The sequence below is a fragment of the Hemitrygon akajei genome, chromosome 10 (genome assembly GCF_048418815.1).
Source record: "Hemitrygon akajei chromosome 10, sHemAka1.3, whole genome shotgun sequence".
NCBI lineage: Eukaryota > Metazoa > Chordata > Chondrichthyes > Myliobatiformes > Dasyatidae > Hemitrygon > Hemitrygon akajei.
In genome coordinates, this window is record NC_133133.1 from 34,626,304 (window position 1) to 34,642,264 (window position 15,961).

The window sequence follows — 15,961 nt, forward strand, 5'->3', positions numbered from 1 at the left end:
GAAGGAACAAACCAATTAGTCCCAGACTCTGCTGTATCAGAAAATGAAGCATTCTATTGTAATTTTAGGAATTTATTCATAGGAACATAAGAATTAAATGAGTGAGTGGACTATTCTGCCCTGTTCAGCATTCAGTCAAACCTTGACTGGCCTTTTTCCTCAGGACTGATTTTCCAAACTAGACAGCCATCACGGTGTTCCCTATACCACAAGTATCCCTTTCCTTACCTGCACCTGAATTCCTCATGCATCTTGTTGGTATAGGTTGTGAACATCAGGGCCAAATTCTGTGGCTCCCAGCCAGACACATGTCTGAACTAAGAGTAACCAGTTTATTCCAATTCTTCTATTTTTTTAATCCATTATCTGATATATAACCAATTTCATATCATCTACAGACACTTAACTTATTTTTTTAATAATCTCTTGTGCCTCAAAAGTCAGTTGAAAGTCTAAATGCACTATATCAGCTGGTTTGGCCTTAACATAATAATCTGTTAGATGCAATAATTCATAAAAGAAACTCTTAATTGATTTTTCAAACATGATTTCCATTTCATAAGTTCAATTAATACACCCCAATTTTATTTCTATTTTCTCAGTGCCTTTCCAGTGATAAGATTTCATGACTTCACTCACTACTGATGTCTGGCTAACTCGTTTGTACATTTACAAATTTGCATTCTAGAACCTATGGGAATAACTTAGATGTTGACAACCAATACATCTATTATTTCCATATCTATCTTCAAAATCCTGGGATTCAGGAATTTGAATGCTGGGAATATAATGCTTTTCAGTCCGACTGATTTATCCAAAACTAAGACTATTCTTCACTATTTCCAGAAGGTTTTCTATGTTTTCTGTCATGAACATAGATATAAAGTATTTGTTTTGTTTCCATATTCCTCAAAATAATTTCTCCTGTCTCAGTCTCTACTCTTTTCCTTTTCACAATTCTGTTACTCTTTTAGCAGTCACAATTGAATCAGCTTCAGCCATCCTTTTAAGCAATAACCATAACAAGTTACTGAGGGAAATTGCTGGCTTTATCGCCTGTATTTTTGGAGAGATGAATAACCTTTCTGTTTTCTACACTTGATTGCTTTAGGCAGTGCATTCTGGATGGTGTGTGTGTGTGTGTGTGTGTGTGTGTGTGTGTGTGTGTGTGTGTGTGTGTGTGTGTGTGTGTGTGTGTGTGTGTGTGTGTGTGTGTGTGTGTGTGTGTGTGTGTGTGTGTGTGTGTGTGTGTGTGTGTGTGTGTGTGTGTGTGTGTGTGTTGGATGAGGAGAAGATTAGGCTGGCGTGAATGAGATACCGCAGTATGCTGCAGCATTGTGAAACTGTACCACAGGAAAGAGGGAAGAAAAATCTTGTGGTGGATATTGATGCTGAAAAGGAACTTGGCACAAAGAAATCAGAATAAAGATTTCCTCTGAATTTTAATCTCTTTTATGAAAAAACATGTATCTTTCTGTTCATTTGAAGTACAAAACAATAAAATTATAATGGGTCAGAGAAAATTATTTTCGCTATAAGTCACCTGGTTCCCATTATTTATTCTGCATGCTTTTCTCTTCTGAAGATTTCAGGAATACATAAAACCAATGAGTTGCATTATCCAAGAATGATGTAAACAGGTCATTTGGACCATTCTGGGTGTGTCAGCTAATTTAACATTTGCTGTCTCATATCTTACAAAGCAGATATCTTCCATAGTGATATGTTTTCCTGCTGTCACCAGATTTCCATTTTAAATTTATGATAATGAATTCCTTACAAATGTATTTATTAACGCTCTCATCTCAACTGAACAAAGTCACACATTCTACCAAATATCTGGGATTTATTGATCAGAGAAGAAACCACTGAAGCCACGGAACAATCTCTGCATCTCTTCAACAATGAAAGATAATACCCGGATTGCATACAACTGAAAATGAAATTAAAATGAATAAATCACAAGAAAAAGCTTGCAAAACCTAAATATGAAAGAATGCAACTTTTTTTTGACATTACCCTGTGGGATATTCTTCTGCTATTCTATAATTTATTTATGCACCTTACACTGTAAGAACTTGAATTCCACACCTCACTGTATTCTCATTAACATTCTGTCCCCACAGTAGTACAGCTCTCACCTCACATCGCGGTGCTGTAGGTTGAAGTCTTGGTGGAGAATAATGATAAAATCATAGTCATACTTGCAATGGATTCATCAATTTTTCAATTAATATGTAATGCATAACTTGATTGAATTTTACACAGGAAAGCAAGAACATGTTGTGCTTGGAGGATCAGAGATGGTTTTGCTCCAAGTTCCTAATAGTGACTACGGAGAATACAAAGAATCTTTTATTTAATTGTGGTTTAACTTCAGAAGCTGGCTCACTAATATGATGCTATATATGGTTTCCTTCTAATAACAGCAGACTCTTGAAAACTTGGAGGCTACTTCTGATCAAAGACAAGGTTTCAAGAGCCAGTTAAACCACCTGTTCTGGTAACATAATTAAGAACGGGTTGTGGTCCTGAAACTTATTAAATTTAAACATGCGATAAATGTCAATAACTTAATTGGAGTTTGTTTCACTTTGGTAGACTTTTCACTATCTATCTTTTTGACTTGACTTCCGTTTTCATACCATTAGGTACATCTGAAAGACCACGTTTTGGGGGTTAGAAATATGAACAAATTAGGCTCCTTAAAAAGCCAAATGTTGGAGTCCAACTTTTTGGAATGCGAGATGAGCCAAAAAAATGAAGCAATCAAAAGAGCGTATTTTCAGCCTTAAGGAAAGCTGGTGGTCACTTAGCACTTTCTAATTGAGTGACCCAAGGCTTGTCTTATAGTTTATTTATAGAAAAAGGCAGGCAAAAAAAAACTTCACCAGTTACTGAGCTTCTAAGTTCTTTTGTATTGTGCAGTCAGAAGCAATAGCAATAGCTGAATGAATTTTCATAATGGCCTTTCTATTTATATCCCCTTCCATAGCCTCTTCCAACCCTCCTCCCAAAAACTACTTTAGGGATACTCCAAATTATTCTGAGTGAACGCAAAGATGACCTGTGGAGGCATCATCTTTACCAAAGCCTCTTGCAAAGAACTTCAATGAGGTCTGAAGCCTCTTCAAGTTAATCCCCAGACTTCTGATTGGCACACATGAAATGCAGTCAGAATTCTGGGCTCACTATCCACCTCAATGTCTCTTATTGAATTGCATCTACTTTCTATTATGGTTGAAAGTCTGATCTGTAGTGTTACATATTTACCTGGGAGATATCCATTACCGAGTCACAGCTTAGAGGTTGTGTTGACGTTAGACCATTGGAACCAATTATCGTTGTGATAATGCCATTCCGATCAACCTTCCGAATGGTGGTCCCGTCCACAAAGAAGATAAATCCAAACTTATCTACCACGATCCCTATTTGAAAGCAGCAAGGTAAAGAAAATATGAGTGAGAGAAGTTGGCAACATGCAAAGAAAACAAAATTAATTATTTAGAATCTTTCAAAATCGCTTGTCACACTAAGGCTTGCCAGAACTTCAGATGTACTTTAACATTGTAGTTATGATTGAACTATAGAAAATACAGTAGCCATTTACACATACACTTATGAAGTAACTCCCTATCCAATCCATTTCTTGTGTCATTTGAAGGATAAATTCTGCTTACAAAGGCTACTTTTTTCCACCTATATAACCAGAGGATAGATCTAACAGTCCTCATAGGCAAGCATAAGTTTGGAAACAGAATAATACTTTCTCTATTTTTTTGCAAAATACTCCCACAATACCAACTCAAGTTAGAGAAAAGGAAATGAAAAATTTATGAAATTACTGAAGCCCAATTAACTCTGCTCTCCAACTTATTGTTTATGCCAAGCAACAAGGCACCGGGGGCAGTGGCAATTTCCAAACTGTAATTAGATACAATTATCTACACATTACAATGCTACCAATGTGATTTGGATAAACATGAAATATTTTTAATTAGAACCAAATACAAATAGAAGCTACCATTACATTACTGGCCACATTCAGTGCAATGTTCTCCTTTGTTTTTAATGTTTGCATTCATTTTTGCAGCTCTTTAAATATTTTATTAGGAACATAACAAGTAGTTTTCCAAATGTAGTGAGTTTGACATATTAAAATATTTTTTAAGTTGTGATCTATTAAAAAGTTTTGTCATTATTCTGTTCAAACAGTGAACTGAAATTTTAAACTGTCATTCTGATGAAAATAATGTTTCCATTGATCCTTTCCTTGCAATAGATCAGGGAATTATTCATGGGTTGCATGCACTCCATCCAAACCCAAGGTAAGATTAGCATTTTCCATTTATTTTGAGTCAATATGGCTTGGACCTTTTTTTTTAAACATGCTCAGTGAAAGCACCTCTGATGGTAAGTCATGAGATTATTTGTTCAAGGAACACAATGCAGACTTGAGCTCATCATCAGGGCAGCACTTCAGGGAGAGTACAAGATAATTCCTTTGTCTCATTATAAGTTGCTTCATGGGCACTAGCCTATCCACTATCAAAAATGTCTTCAAAAGATAGTGCTTCAAGAAGGTGGCATCATCATTAAGGACCCTCACCATCCAGAACATGCCCTCTTCTCATTACTACCATCAGCAAGTAGGTACAGGAGCCTGAAGATGCAAACTCACTGTTTTAGGAACAGCTTCCTCCTCTCCATCATCAGATTTCTGCAAGGTTCATGAACCCGTGTACACTACCTCGCTATTTAGCTTTCTTTTTGCACTATTTATTATTTTATATTTCATATTGTATTTTTATGTATTGCTCTGTACTGTGGCTGCAAAGCAACCTATTTCACAAAATGCAGTGCCCTGAAAAAGTATTCAGCCCCCACAACTGTTTACACATTTTCTAATTTTAAGATATATTGAAGGAGGATTTTTTGAGCTAATCTACAAAATCTTGTGCATCATGTCAAATCAAAAGAAAAAATATCCAAAGCCTGTCAACAATTTACTAAAAATTAAAAACCAAAATTGTGAGGCTGAAATGGTATCCATTCACTTTAATTAATTACTATGCTAACTTTCCTCAGTTACAATACTCTGTATTACCTTACCAACTCACCCAATTTGTTGATGTAGAAAATTAGAGGATCACCTGCATAAATAACCCCTCTCTCTGTAAGGTCCAATAGTATGGTAGATTTTCAACAGACCAAACCAAAACAAAGACAAATCAGGGAAATGATAACAGAGAAGCACAAATCAGGGGAAGGGTACAAGACTATCTCAAAGGCACTGAATGTACCTTGGGGCTCAATGCAGTCTATCGTGAAAAAGTGAAAACCCAAACATGAAATCACAGCCACACTGCCTAGGTCAGGCTGCCTCTCTAAGCTCAGTTCTCTGGAGAAGAATGGCACTTGTAAAAGAGTCTACTGTGATGTTGACAGTTACTTTGAGTGAGCTGTAGAAGTCAATGGCTGCAACTGGAGATGAAGTTCATAGCTCCACAATCTCTAAGGCCTTGCACAAAAAGGTTATTTATGGAAGAGGAGCAAGGAAGAAGCCCCGGCTAAAAAAACATCACTTAGAGGATACTGTAAGGATGTGGAAGAATGTCTTGTGGTCAGATGGGGCTAAAGTGGAACTAAAGTGGACATGATTTGAGAGTTAGGGGGCAAAAGTTTAAGGGAAACACGAGGGGGTATTTCTTTACTCAGAGAGTGATAGCTGTGTGGAATGAGCTTTCTTTCTGTAGAAGTAGTAGAGGCCAGTTCAGTTGTGTCATTTAAGGTAAAATTGGATAGGTATATGGACAGGAAAGGAGTGGAGGGTTATGGGCTGAGTGCGGGTAGGTGGGACTAGGTGAGATTAAGAGTTCGGCACAGACTAGGAGGGTCGGAATGGCCTGTTTCCATGCTGTGATTGTTATATGGTTTTTGATCTCGACATTAAGTGCTGCAAAATACAAAGAGATCCTTGATAGCCTCTGCCAGCAAGCTTAAACTGGGGAGGAAGTCCATTTTTCAACCAGAACAACCATGGAGTGGCTTCAGGTGAAGAAGATTGATGTCTTTCAGTGGGCCAGTCAGTCCTGACCTTAACCCAATCAAACATCTCAGGCAAAACCTCAAGATTGCTGTCCACTGCCACTCCCCAACTAACCCGGTGCATCTTGAGCAATTTTGCAAGGAAGAATGGACAAATCTTGCTCCATCACATTGTGCAAAACTAATAGAGATTTATCTAAAAGGACTACTGGCTGTACTAGCTGCAAGAGGTGGTTCAATTAAGTACTGAACAAAGGGGAATGAATACTTTTGAGCTGCTGACATTTCAATTTTTGAAGTTTTTGGTTTTCATGCTTTACAGTTTTCCTTGCTTTTCTGGGCTCTGTGCAAAAAAAGGAGCATATAATTCACAAATAAAAATTCTGAGTTTAATTGATCAAAATCCCTGCTTATAATGCTCATTTAGGTGAACAAAGGGTTGAGGGTTGAATGCTTTTACTGTATGTCAGTGAAACCAAATCTTATTCAAGCTCTTATATATTGTCTTCTCAGATAGGCAAGAGGAAGAGATGGGGATAGGTTCTTCAAACCCGGACAACATTTACTCCACCATCAACACAACAAGAAAGGAAATATAGACTACCTGGATATTCATGTTTGTGACATCCTGCAATGCATTATATTTCACAGTATTTCACTATACTCACTTTATGCAGATTATTTCCCTCAATCAATTGAATTTTTTCTGTATGTATTCAGAGTAGATCCTGGATTGGCCTCTACACCTACTGAGAATCCACCAATAGACAATCCCTTAGGAGAGCATCATACTAACTCGAGTGATCGAACTACTACTACTATTCATGTGGTGCATCTAAGATGGGTTCTTGGTACTGAACTAGACCTGGTCTTGGGATGTATGACAGCCCTGATTGTGGGCGAACATTTTGGGAATAGTGACCATAACTCATTGTTTTAAGCCAGGTATGAATAAGGATACAATTGGATTTGGTGGGAAGGTTGTCAAATTACTATAGGAAAAGATAAGATCCGGGGCAGTTAATTGGGACCAGCTGCTGTGTTATTTAAAGACCAAATGATCAGAGTTCTAGTAGATATGTTCCAGTACAGAGTAAAGACAAGAATGGCAAAGTAAGGGAACCTTGGTTGACCCAAGAGGTCCTAGATTTAGTCAGGAAGGAGAAGGAAACATACGTAATGTTTAGGAAGTTAAAACCAGACTGAGCCCTTGCAGAATATAAAGACAACAGGAAAGTGCTTTAGCAAACAATCAGGAAAATCAAAAAAGGCCATGAAATCTCCTTGATAAGCAGGATCATGTAGAGTCCTGAGGCATTTTATATCTGTGTTAAGAAAAAGAGGAAAATCCAAAAGAAGGTAGGTCAACTGAAGGAGAAAAGAGGAAAATTGTGCTTGGAATCACAGCAAATGGCTAAGGTACAAAATAAGTACTTTGCAGTGCTATTTACTGAGGAGAAAGTTTTCGAGGATAGTGAAAACAAAGTTGGGCTTGTTAATTTGCTGGGATATTTTGAGATTAATGAGGAGGTAGTGGTAGATTTTCTGAAAAGCATGAAGATAGCTTAGCTCTCATATATGGATGGCATTTGTTCCAAAATATTGAAGGAAGCAACCGAGGAGGTTGGTGGACCTTTGACAAAGACCTCTGTGTCCTTACTAGCAACAGGATATTTCCTAGAGAACTGGAGAGTAGCTCATGTAGGGTCTCGGCCTGAAATGCCAACTGTACTCTTTTCCATAGATGCTGCCTGGCCTGCTGAGTTCTTCCAGCATTTTGTGTGTGTTGCTTGGATTTCCAGCATCTGCAGATTTTCTCTTGTTAGTAGCTCATGTAACGTATTCGTTCAAGGTAATTATAGGCCAGTGAGCCTCTTGTCAGTGGAAGGGAAGCTATTGGAGAGGATACTGAGAATAGGATTTACGTGCATTTGGAAAGACGTGGCCTGCATAAGCACAGTTTTGTGTGGAGCAAGTGGATGTTATCTAATTGGATTTTAGTAAGGCATTTAATAAGGTTCCTTATAGAAGGTAGATTCGAAAGATAAAGATGCATGGCATTAAGGGTAAATTGCAAATTTAGATTTGGAAATGGCTTGTTGATAGAAGATAGAGAATAGGGGTGTAAGGCTTTTATTCTTGGTGGAGGTCTGTGACCAGTGTGCTCTGCAAGTATTGGTGCTAGGACCTCTGTTATCAATAATCTGAATGAAAATGTAAATGGGAGGATCAGCAAGTTTGTGCTTGAAAGCAAGACAACATAAAGGACTATCAAAGAGAACAGAGGGATATAGATCAGTTACAGGTGTGAGCAGAAAACTGACAGATAGGAGTTTAACCTGGATGGATGTGAGGTGTTGCATTTTGGGATGTCAAATGAAAGAAGAAGGTATATAATTAATGATAAACCCTTTAATAGCATTGAGGTACAGAGGGATCTTGGGGTCAGCGAAATTGCCAATGTAAGTGGATAAGGTGGTCAAGAAAGTGTATGGCATGCTTGCATTCATTATTAGGGGTGTTGAGTATAAGAGTAAGGAAGTCAAGTTGCATCTATATAAAACTTTAGTCAGATTACACTTGGAGAATTGTGTGTAGTTCTGGTCACCTCATTATAAAAATGTGAAGACTGTGAAGAGGATGTAGAAGAAGTTTACCGGGATTCTGTCTGGATTAGAGATATGAGCCATAAGGAAAGACTGGACTAACCTGGGTTGTTCTCCCTAGAGTCTCAAAGGCTAAGGGGAGATCTGACAGAGGTTTTTACAATTATGAGAAACCCAGAGAGGGTTAACAGCCAGAATCTTTTCCCCAGGGTAAAAGAGTCAAACACTGGAGGATATGGTTTTAAGGTTAGAGGGAGGAGTTGAAAGGATGTGAAGGGTGTGTTTTTTTTACACAGAGGGTGGTAAGCAACTGGAATCTGTTATCAGGGAAGCAGGCAGCTTGGAGGAATTTTAGATAGACACATGAATGTGAAGGGAATGGAGGGATATAGATAACAGACAGGCGGAGGACATTTAGTATAAATTGACATCAAGATCAGCATGGCATTGTGGGCCAAATGGTCTGTCCAATGCTGTACTGTTCTATGTTCTGTTTTTTCACATTATGGATCTTAACATACTCTATCAAGTATTTCCATTGTGCATGAAGAAGCAACATGGTATTTTGAAAAAAGTAAAATGTCATAATTAGTGAAGAATATTTTACATATTTATATTAATCTAAGCATATAATCCTAATCAAGGCATTTTTCTATTTGTTATCATTGTGGATTAAGTCATTTCAATCTACTGTGTCAAAAGGATTTTCAAACCAAAATACTGCAGGTGCTGGAAAAATGCAGGAAACTCTTCACAGGTAGGCAAGCATCCAATTATGATGAAGTGAGCTGAGATGTAATTTCAATTTCATTTGTCACAGTTCCTAGTTGACCTGCTGACTGTATCCAGCATTTTCTGGATATTTCTCCTGATACCTGTGGCTAAAATAGCAGCATTTTGCCTGCCTGTAAGTTATTAATGATGCAATCTTGCTTTCATCGCTGTCTCTCACACAAAGCCTTTAACAGTGCAGTCTCACTTTTGTGGAAGACATATTTTTGAAGAATTCAATCAATCCACGTAAAATGTTACTTCAGCAATGTTCTTAAAAGCAAAATGATTATTGACTCATGCTACCATCCTGACTATTAAGATAGCAATGGTATTCAATAAAGAGTCTCTAACAGGCTAGCAGTACAAAATAAATTATTACGGCATGATCTTAACAATAAGCTCTGCTGAAGCCTTTCACTGCAATAGTTTATTCTTAACTTCTGATTTTTTTTGAGTGGGAATACTTGCCCGTTTGATTGGTAATAGTCAGAAAGCAAATTGAAAGCAAAAGCAACATTATAGGTCACGAGGCAATACTGAGAAATCGCAGCATTGCATTACGAAAGCAGTTGATTTTCCTCTTGATAGAAGTGACTGCTTTTTCAACTCACTGCTGCAAAATAAGTATTGCCAGTCATTGTATCTTGTGAAACCACTTATTTTAGCAGTGAGTCACATAGTTAATTAAATTCAATGGGAAAGCAAAATCCAATATTTTGGATAATGTCATGCCACATATTATGGGGACCTTAGGTTAAAGCAAAAGAAAATCACCCATTTCTCAAATATATTGATCATTACTACAGAGTCATTGGTTTGACTTTACAGAAATAATACTGGGAACTTGATGTGAACTTGAACATATCAGCTAACAACTTTACCACTTAAGCTTTTGTGACTTTAAATATCTTGAAAGCTACTCAGGCACACTCTGTCCTCTTCTCCAGATGTGCCAAGTGAAAAGAATAATACTGAACTTTCCTTTTGTGATTGGTGGCACCATGATCAAAGTTGTTCACAGCCTTGATAGTTATAAATTCATGTTAAATGGATAATGAATTCAGTGGTCATTTTTACATATTAAATAAAGATGCTTCAATGTGATACTCTAACCCATGACTATTTACCATTGAGGCTGAAATAAATGTGGTCAGAGTACTACAGGGCTGTAATGTACATTTTGAAAATGGTTTGGACAGTTGTGCTGTTTTTTCAAGAGTAGACTAAGCAAAATGAACTAAATTACATTGGATGGAATTTTAATTTTATTTCTTCTTTAAGGGTTCAAATGATATTATCTATTATTTACAATAAATACTTCATTATTCTTCTGTCCAGAGTTTCAAGAAGTTAAAGCACTAGAAATCATGTGTATGGACATTTGGAAATATGGAGGGGGAGGGGGAGGGGGAAGGGGAGGGGGAAAAGGGTTAAAATGCAAACCTGCTGCCAAATACTAAAGTGCATGAGTGAATGTAAACACAATATTCAAAGCTTTGTTTAACCAGCTATAAAGTATTATTATTTTTAATTCAATTGGGGTCTGAAGGCTTGAGAAAAAGGTAAGCTAGTTTGAGACAACGGTACCTATGTCAGAATATTGAACACTTACATATCTGTAAAGTGCTCATAATTGAATCTAAATGCAGCCCATCACCTTCTCAACTTATTTCACTTGACTGCAATACGTTCTTGCTTCAGGAATATTATCTTACAAATATTGACAGAAATAAGGCTGTCTACCTGGATGCATTGGGCAGTGAATTTTTAAACATTATCTGTGTAAAAGATGCATATCTGGTGATTAATATTGGTGATTTGAATGGATTAATACTTAACGTACTTCAGTACAACATTTCTAGTGGAATACTGGAAGCAATTGGGAACATTATACATCATGGATTACAATAGTAAAGGCATCAGCTTTCTTGAAATAAGTAGCAAAATGTCGATATTAAATGGGTGGATAGTGAACATTGGTGGAATGTGATTTATGTTGGTGAGGGGAGAGATACAGTATTTGTGCTGGTACCTAATACTGGACGAGAGGAATGAAATGAGGGTCCTCTATCTTGTTGTGGAAGTTGTTATAGATTTCTGTGGCTGGCTGGTGGGTGTGTTGGGGGTTTGGGGTGTATGTTGTTATTGTAGAGTGATAGGATGGTACTATGAGTTGAAGGAAGAAAGATTAGATAGCAATACTATTTTATAGAACAACAGATAAACAGACCCTGTCCCCATAAGCCTGTACCAACTGACCATCAAGCATCCAATAACAATGATACTACACAATTCTCATTTTACTTCTACTTTGTTAGAAGTTTGAGGAGGTTTGGTATGTCAACACAGACTTTTAGAAATATGGTGGGGAGCATCCTGACTGGTTGCTTCACAACCTTGTGTGGAACTTCCGATCTACCGGATTGCGAGACTCCAGAGAGTTGTAGGCTCAGTCAGCTTCATAATAGCACAGCCCTCGCCACCGTCAAGGTCTTCTCAAGAGAAGGTAAGTCAAGAAGGTGGCATCCATTATCAAGGACCTTCACCATCTGGGACATGCTCTCTTCTCAGTATTAACATCGGGGAGGAGGAGGAATAGAAGCCTGAATACCTTCACTCAATGATTTAGGAATAGCTTCTTCCCCTCTACCTTCAGATTCATAAATAGTGCATTAACCTATGAACACTATCTGGTTATTTATTTCCTTGCAGTTTTTTAAAATAATTTATCAATATTTGTGTCTTAGGACTGTACTGCTGAAACAAAACAACAAACTTCATGACATGTGTCAGTGATAATAAATCTGATTCTGATTTTGTCCTCCTCACATTGCAATCAACTCCGTCAATATTTTAAAATTTATCTACATACTCAGGACAATTTATGATGGCATTTATCCAACTAACCAGTACATCTTTGGGGATGTAGGAGGGAGCGACTGCTCATGGAGGAAACCCTTGCTATTTATTACAGGAAAACTGCATTAAATATGGACAGACAGCACAGGTTTGAACTCGGGTCACTGGAAATGAAACCTGTGTGCTTGCCATCCTGCAAACAATATAGTTTGAAATTCCCTTAATAAAGCTCCACAAGGAGTGTGGCAGAAGGAATTATATCATCTGCACACAGTATCAAAGGCACAACAGGGGATTCACTCTGACCTTGAAAGTCAGACTTATGGTGTGATGTGCAAACTAGGGTTTTAATCAACTAAATTTTTAAAAGAAAGAAAAAAAAGAGTATGTGACTGAACGCATGCATCACCTCTAAAACCGTATAAGCACAAAATACAGTTTCGGATGCAGCTCTATTTCTATCTTTAATATCTCTATTTTTCCTTTTCAGGGTTCTTTTGAAGACTCTGACCTGGAGTTACACGCTGACTACAGTTTTTTGCGGGAATGAGACCCACTCTCGGGATTTCATGACTGGCCGTTATTCGGCATGCCAAGGGCGCGACCTAAGAGCTGCTCTTGCCTTTAGAGGTCTGAGATTTTGTGACGCTGAAGATGGCAGGATTGGAGGAGGTCAGTTCCTGGGCAGGAGATTAGTGTGTCATGGGAGTCGCAAGATCTAAGGGTGTGTGCCTGGAGACCTGAGATCTTTGGGCATAGAGCTCGGAAAAAGTGACGCAATAAACTTTTAACATCGTAAACCAGAAGTCATTTGTTATGTCTCCCCTCTCGTTGTGAAACGGAGACATCTCTTTCTCCCCTATTAGGGAGAGTGAGAGCCTATGGTATGTCGAATACCTGGTTAATGAGTAGTCTTTGGAGTACTGCAAGACTGTGTATTTACTGTTGTTTGCTACACGCTTGAGTGCTCAGTGGTGGGTGCTAATGCTTTTCTTTGCTGGTGGGAGTTCATTGCTTGCAGCCTCTTACGCACGTGAGGGAGGGGAGCTTGGGGGGAGCTTGGGGTTCTAACATTTAACTGTCATTGATTCTTTGGGGGCACTCCTCTGTTTTTGTGGATGGTTGTGAAGAAAAAGCATTTCAGGATGTATAATGTATACGTTTCTCTGACATTAAATGTACCTTTGAAACCTTGAAAACACATTTTAATGAGATCCCCACTGTTTTAACAGATTGCAATCTCATTCAAATAATTGAAGGCATTTTAAACAAAATGTGATAACACTGTAGACTACTTTCTGTTCCATGATTATAATGTTTCAATTTGAAGGAAATTTCTATAACAAAGAAGGCACCTGATGCAGCCCAAATATGAGCTGGATTGCCAATTAGTTTGATGTACTTGTACTTTAATGAGTTACACATCATCATATGGTATAGCTGCAATCCTAAATGGTCAGCAGTTGCCAACCTTTTCAATTAACCCAAGGAGAACAACTTGCTGTAAATTTTTGAAGCTACAGGTAAAATTTCTGTGTTCAATTGACAATGCTCTTTACCTCTGGGGCTGGTGAGAGAGGCTTCAGCTGCTTTTCCCCCATCTCCACAATGGTTCTGATCAAAAGGGAGACATTGATCTCCTGTTCCAGCCACCACCTGAGAATTCCTTAAGAGATCTTTGGTTTGAGTCAAGGACTTCACTCTGTACACTTTCCTGGTGCTGGTGTCTGATAGGTAAAGCAGTCCGGAAACAGGGTTCACAGCTAGGTAGTATTTATGAGCAGGACTGTGGCTGAAAGAAAAGAAGACCATATATCAGAACTTCACTGGTTTGGATTTTATTTGTCTGTGATTTTTTTCATCTTAAGGGAAATCATGTCAAATAGTTAAATCTGCAAATTGTGCATTAATATCTCTACCGTATTAACTATAATTTTTTTAAATTTTCATAGCTTTTCAGTTGAAGGTCACCTCTCAACTGCTATTATATTTGTTTGGAATGTTCTTTACAGATCTGAGAGGCTAAGCTGCTTAAAAGTAAGTTATTTCCATGGCAACCAATTCAAGAGCTCATTCAAATGACCATGAAATACTAACTGTTCTTTACTATTCCTTTGACCATGTTTAAGAAATGGTTTGTAACCCATTCTGAGAAGTATTCAGGGTTTAAATAGCATTAGGCTCTCTGGAAACAACACAAGCAAATGCATTCTGTCTCTGAGGAAATGAGCTGAAAACAACCTGGAACACACTGTTTCCAATTGATTCACTTAATAAACTGCACAGCTTTAGGTGAATAGTTTGTGGTGTATGGAAAGCTCAAAACAGATCTCTGCTGTGTTTACTTCAGGTAATTTTAACTCTATAATTTACAGAGGCTTATGTGCAAATGTAGAGTTTGAGCTACAGGCTAACCATCTTTCATTTGCTGAGTTTCTGTCATGTACACAATACCATTGAGTGTCTTTGACCATCTGCCATGTCATTGCTGTCTGTTCTGAAGCTTGTAGAAAAATATCTCTGAATCTCTTGTGCAAAGGCTCACTCCACTGATGAAAAACCAGTTCCTGCTGCGATACGGTAGTAGCGCTGCCAAAGAGTGGAGCAACTGATACCAGATTTGTCGCTGAGCGAATGGGTGGCAATGTGTGTGTCCTTCTCTCTAAATGGATGACTGATGGCATGGCTGAACTTGGTCTGTTAAACATTGCTGGGGTGTCTGCTTTGAGTCCCTTTGGACAAAAACATTTCATCCACCAGCTGTACTTGTAAGAAGTTTTGCCAGCTCTCATCTGGCATCAAGCTGCTTGCCTGATGGAAGCTTTGTATCTCACCCAACACAAAATCTGTTACTTTGTCGCATCAACAACTAAGACAATATCGGACAAACACTGCTGTCTGTCATATTTTTCACCCTGTTATTTTTATACTGATGTTATATTCAGTGCAAATCATTCTAATTTGACCGGACTAGTGTATGAAGTGAGCCTCTGTAAGCATTATTTTGTACCAGGATTAAAGTAAAGTAGCTTTAAGCAAAACTAATTGAATACCAATAAAAATGCAGATCTCACTCTCTGGTAAACTGGTAGAGTTATATCTGAATAGGGAATACAATTCACTTCTTTCAGAATTTTATTTCACCATCATTTACTTTGTAAGTCCATTTTCTCCATGTTATGCGAAGATAATTGAAATAGTTCTGGGTTGCCATTTGGTGTTTAGCAATTTGTGATGTATTGTTAGTAATAGTAAAGGACAGCCTCTGAATCTTACCAACAGCCACAGAGCATACCCCAGAAGTCAACAGTATATCCTCATGGGCTCCTGGGACAGTGTTTTGGCAGATAACTATCCATCTAAGTACACTTCAGCACCCACTTGCTGAAGGAGTAAGAGTTCCAAATGGTATCTTTCCCAGCTGGAGAACAAGATTAATTTCACTTGTCAAGCCAATACTGCCAGGATGTGTGAAGAACGACAGTGAAACGTATCCACCTTTGGCCTCCTGGCTGCATTCTTAACTTCAACTCATATTTAACCAACAACCCCCCCACCCAAAAAAAAACCAGTATCTTGTTCAATACTGTTTGAGGACCTATCACTTGCACATTGGTTTCACTGCCTGTGATGTTCAACACCTCTCACATGAGGCCTAAAGGTTTGGGTATGGA

General features: G+C 38.1%; 1 protein-coding gene across 6 annotated transcripts in view; it reads right to left on the minus strand.

Moving 5' to 3' along the window:
• The window catches only part of tenm1 (teneurin transmembrane protein 1), a 2,244,326-nt gene that overhangs the window by 124,186 nt on the left and 2,104,179 nt on the right, over positions 1-15,961 (minus strand). For all 6 annotated transcript variants that reach the window (XM_073058035.1, XM_073058034.1, XM_073058032.1 and 3 more), the window contains 2 exons: positions 13,847-14,079; positions 3,274-3,428 (listed from right to left, as the gene is read on the minus strand). In XM_073058035.1, coding sequence (XP_072914136.1) covers positions 3,274-3,428; positions 13,847-14,079 — 388 coding nt within the window. The remainder of the gene's footprint in view (positions 1-3,273; positions 3,429-13,846; positions 14,080-15,961) is intronic.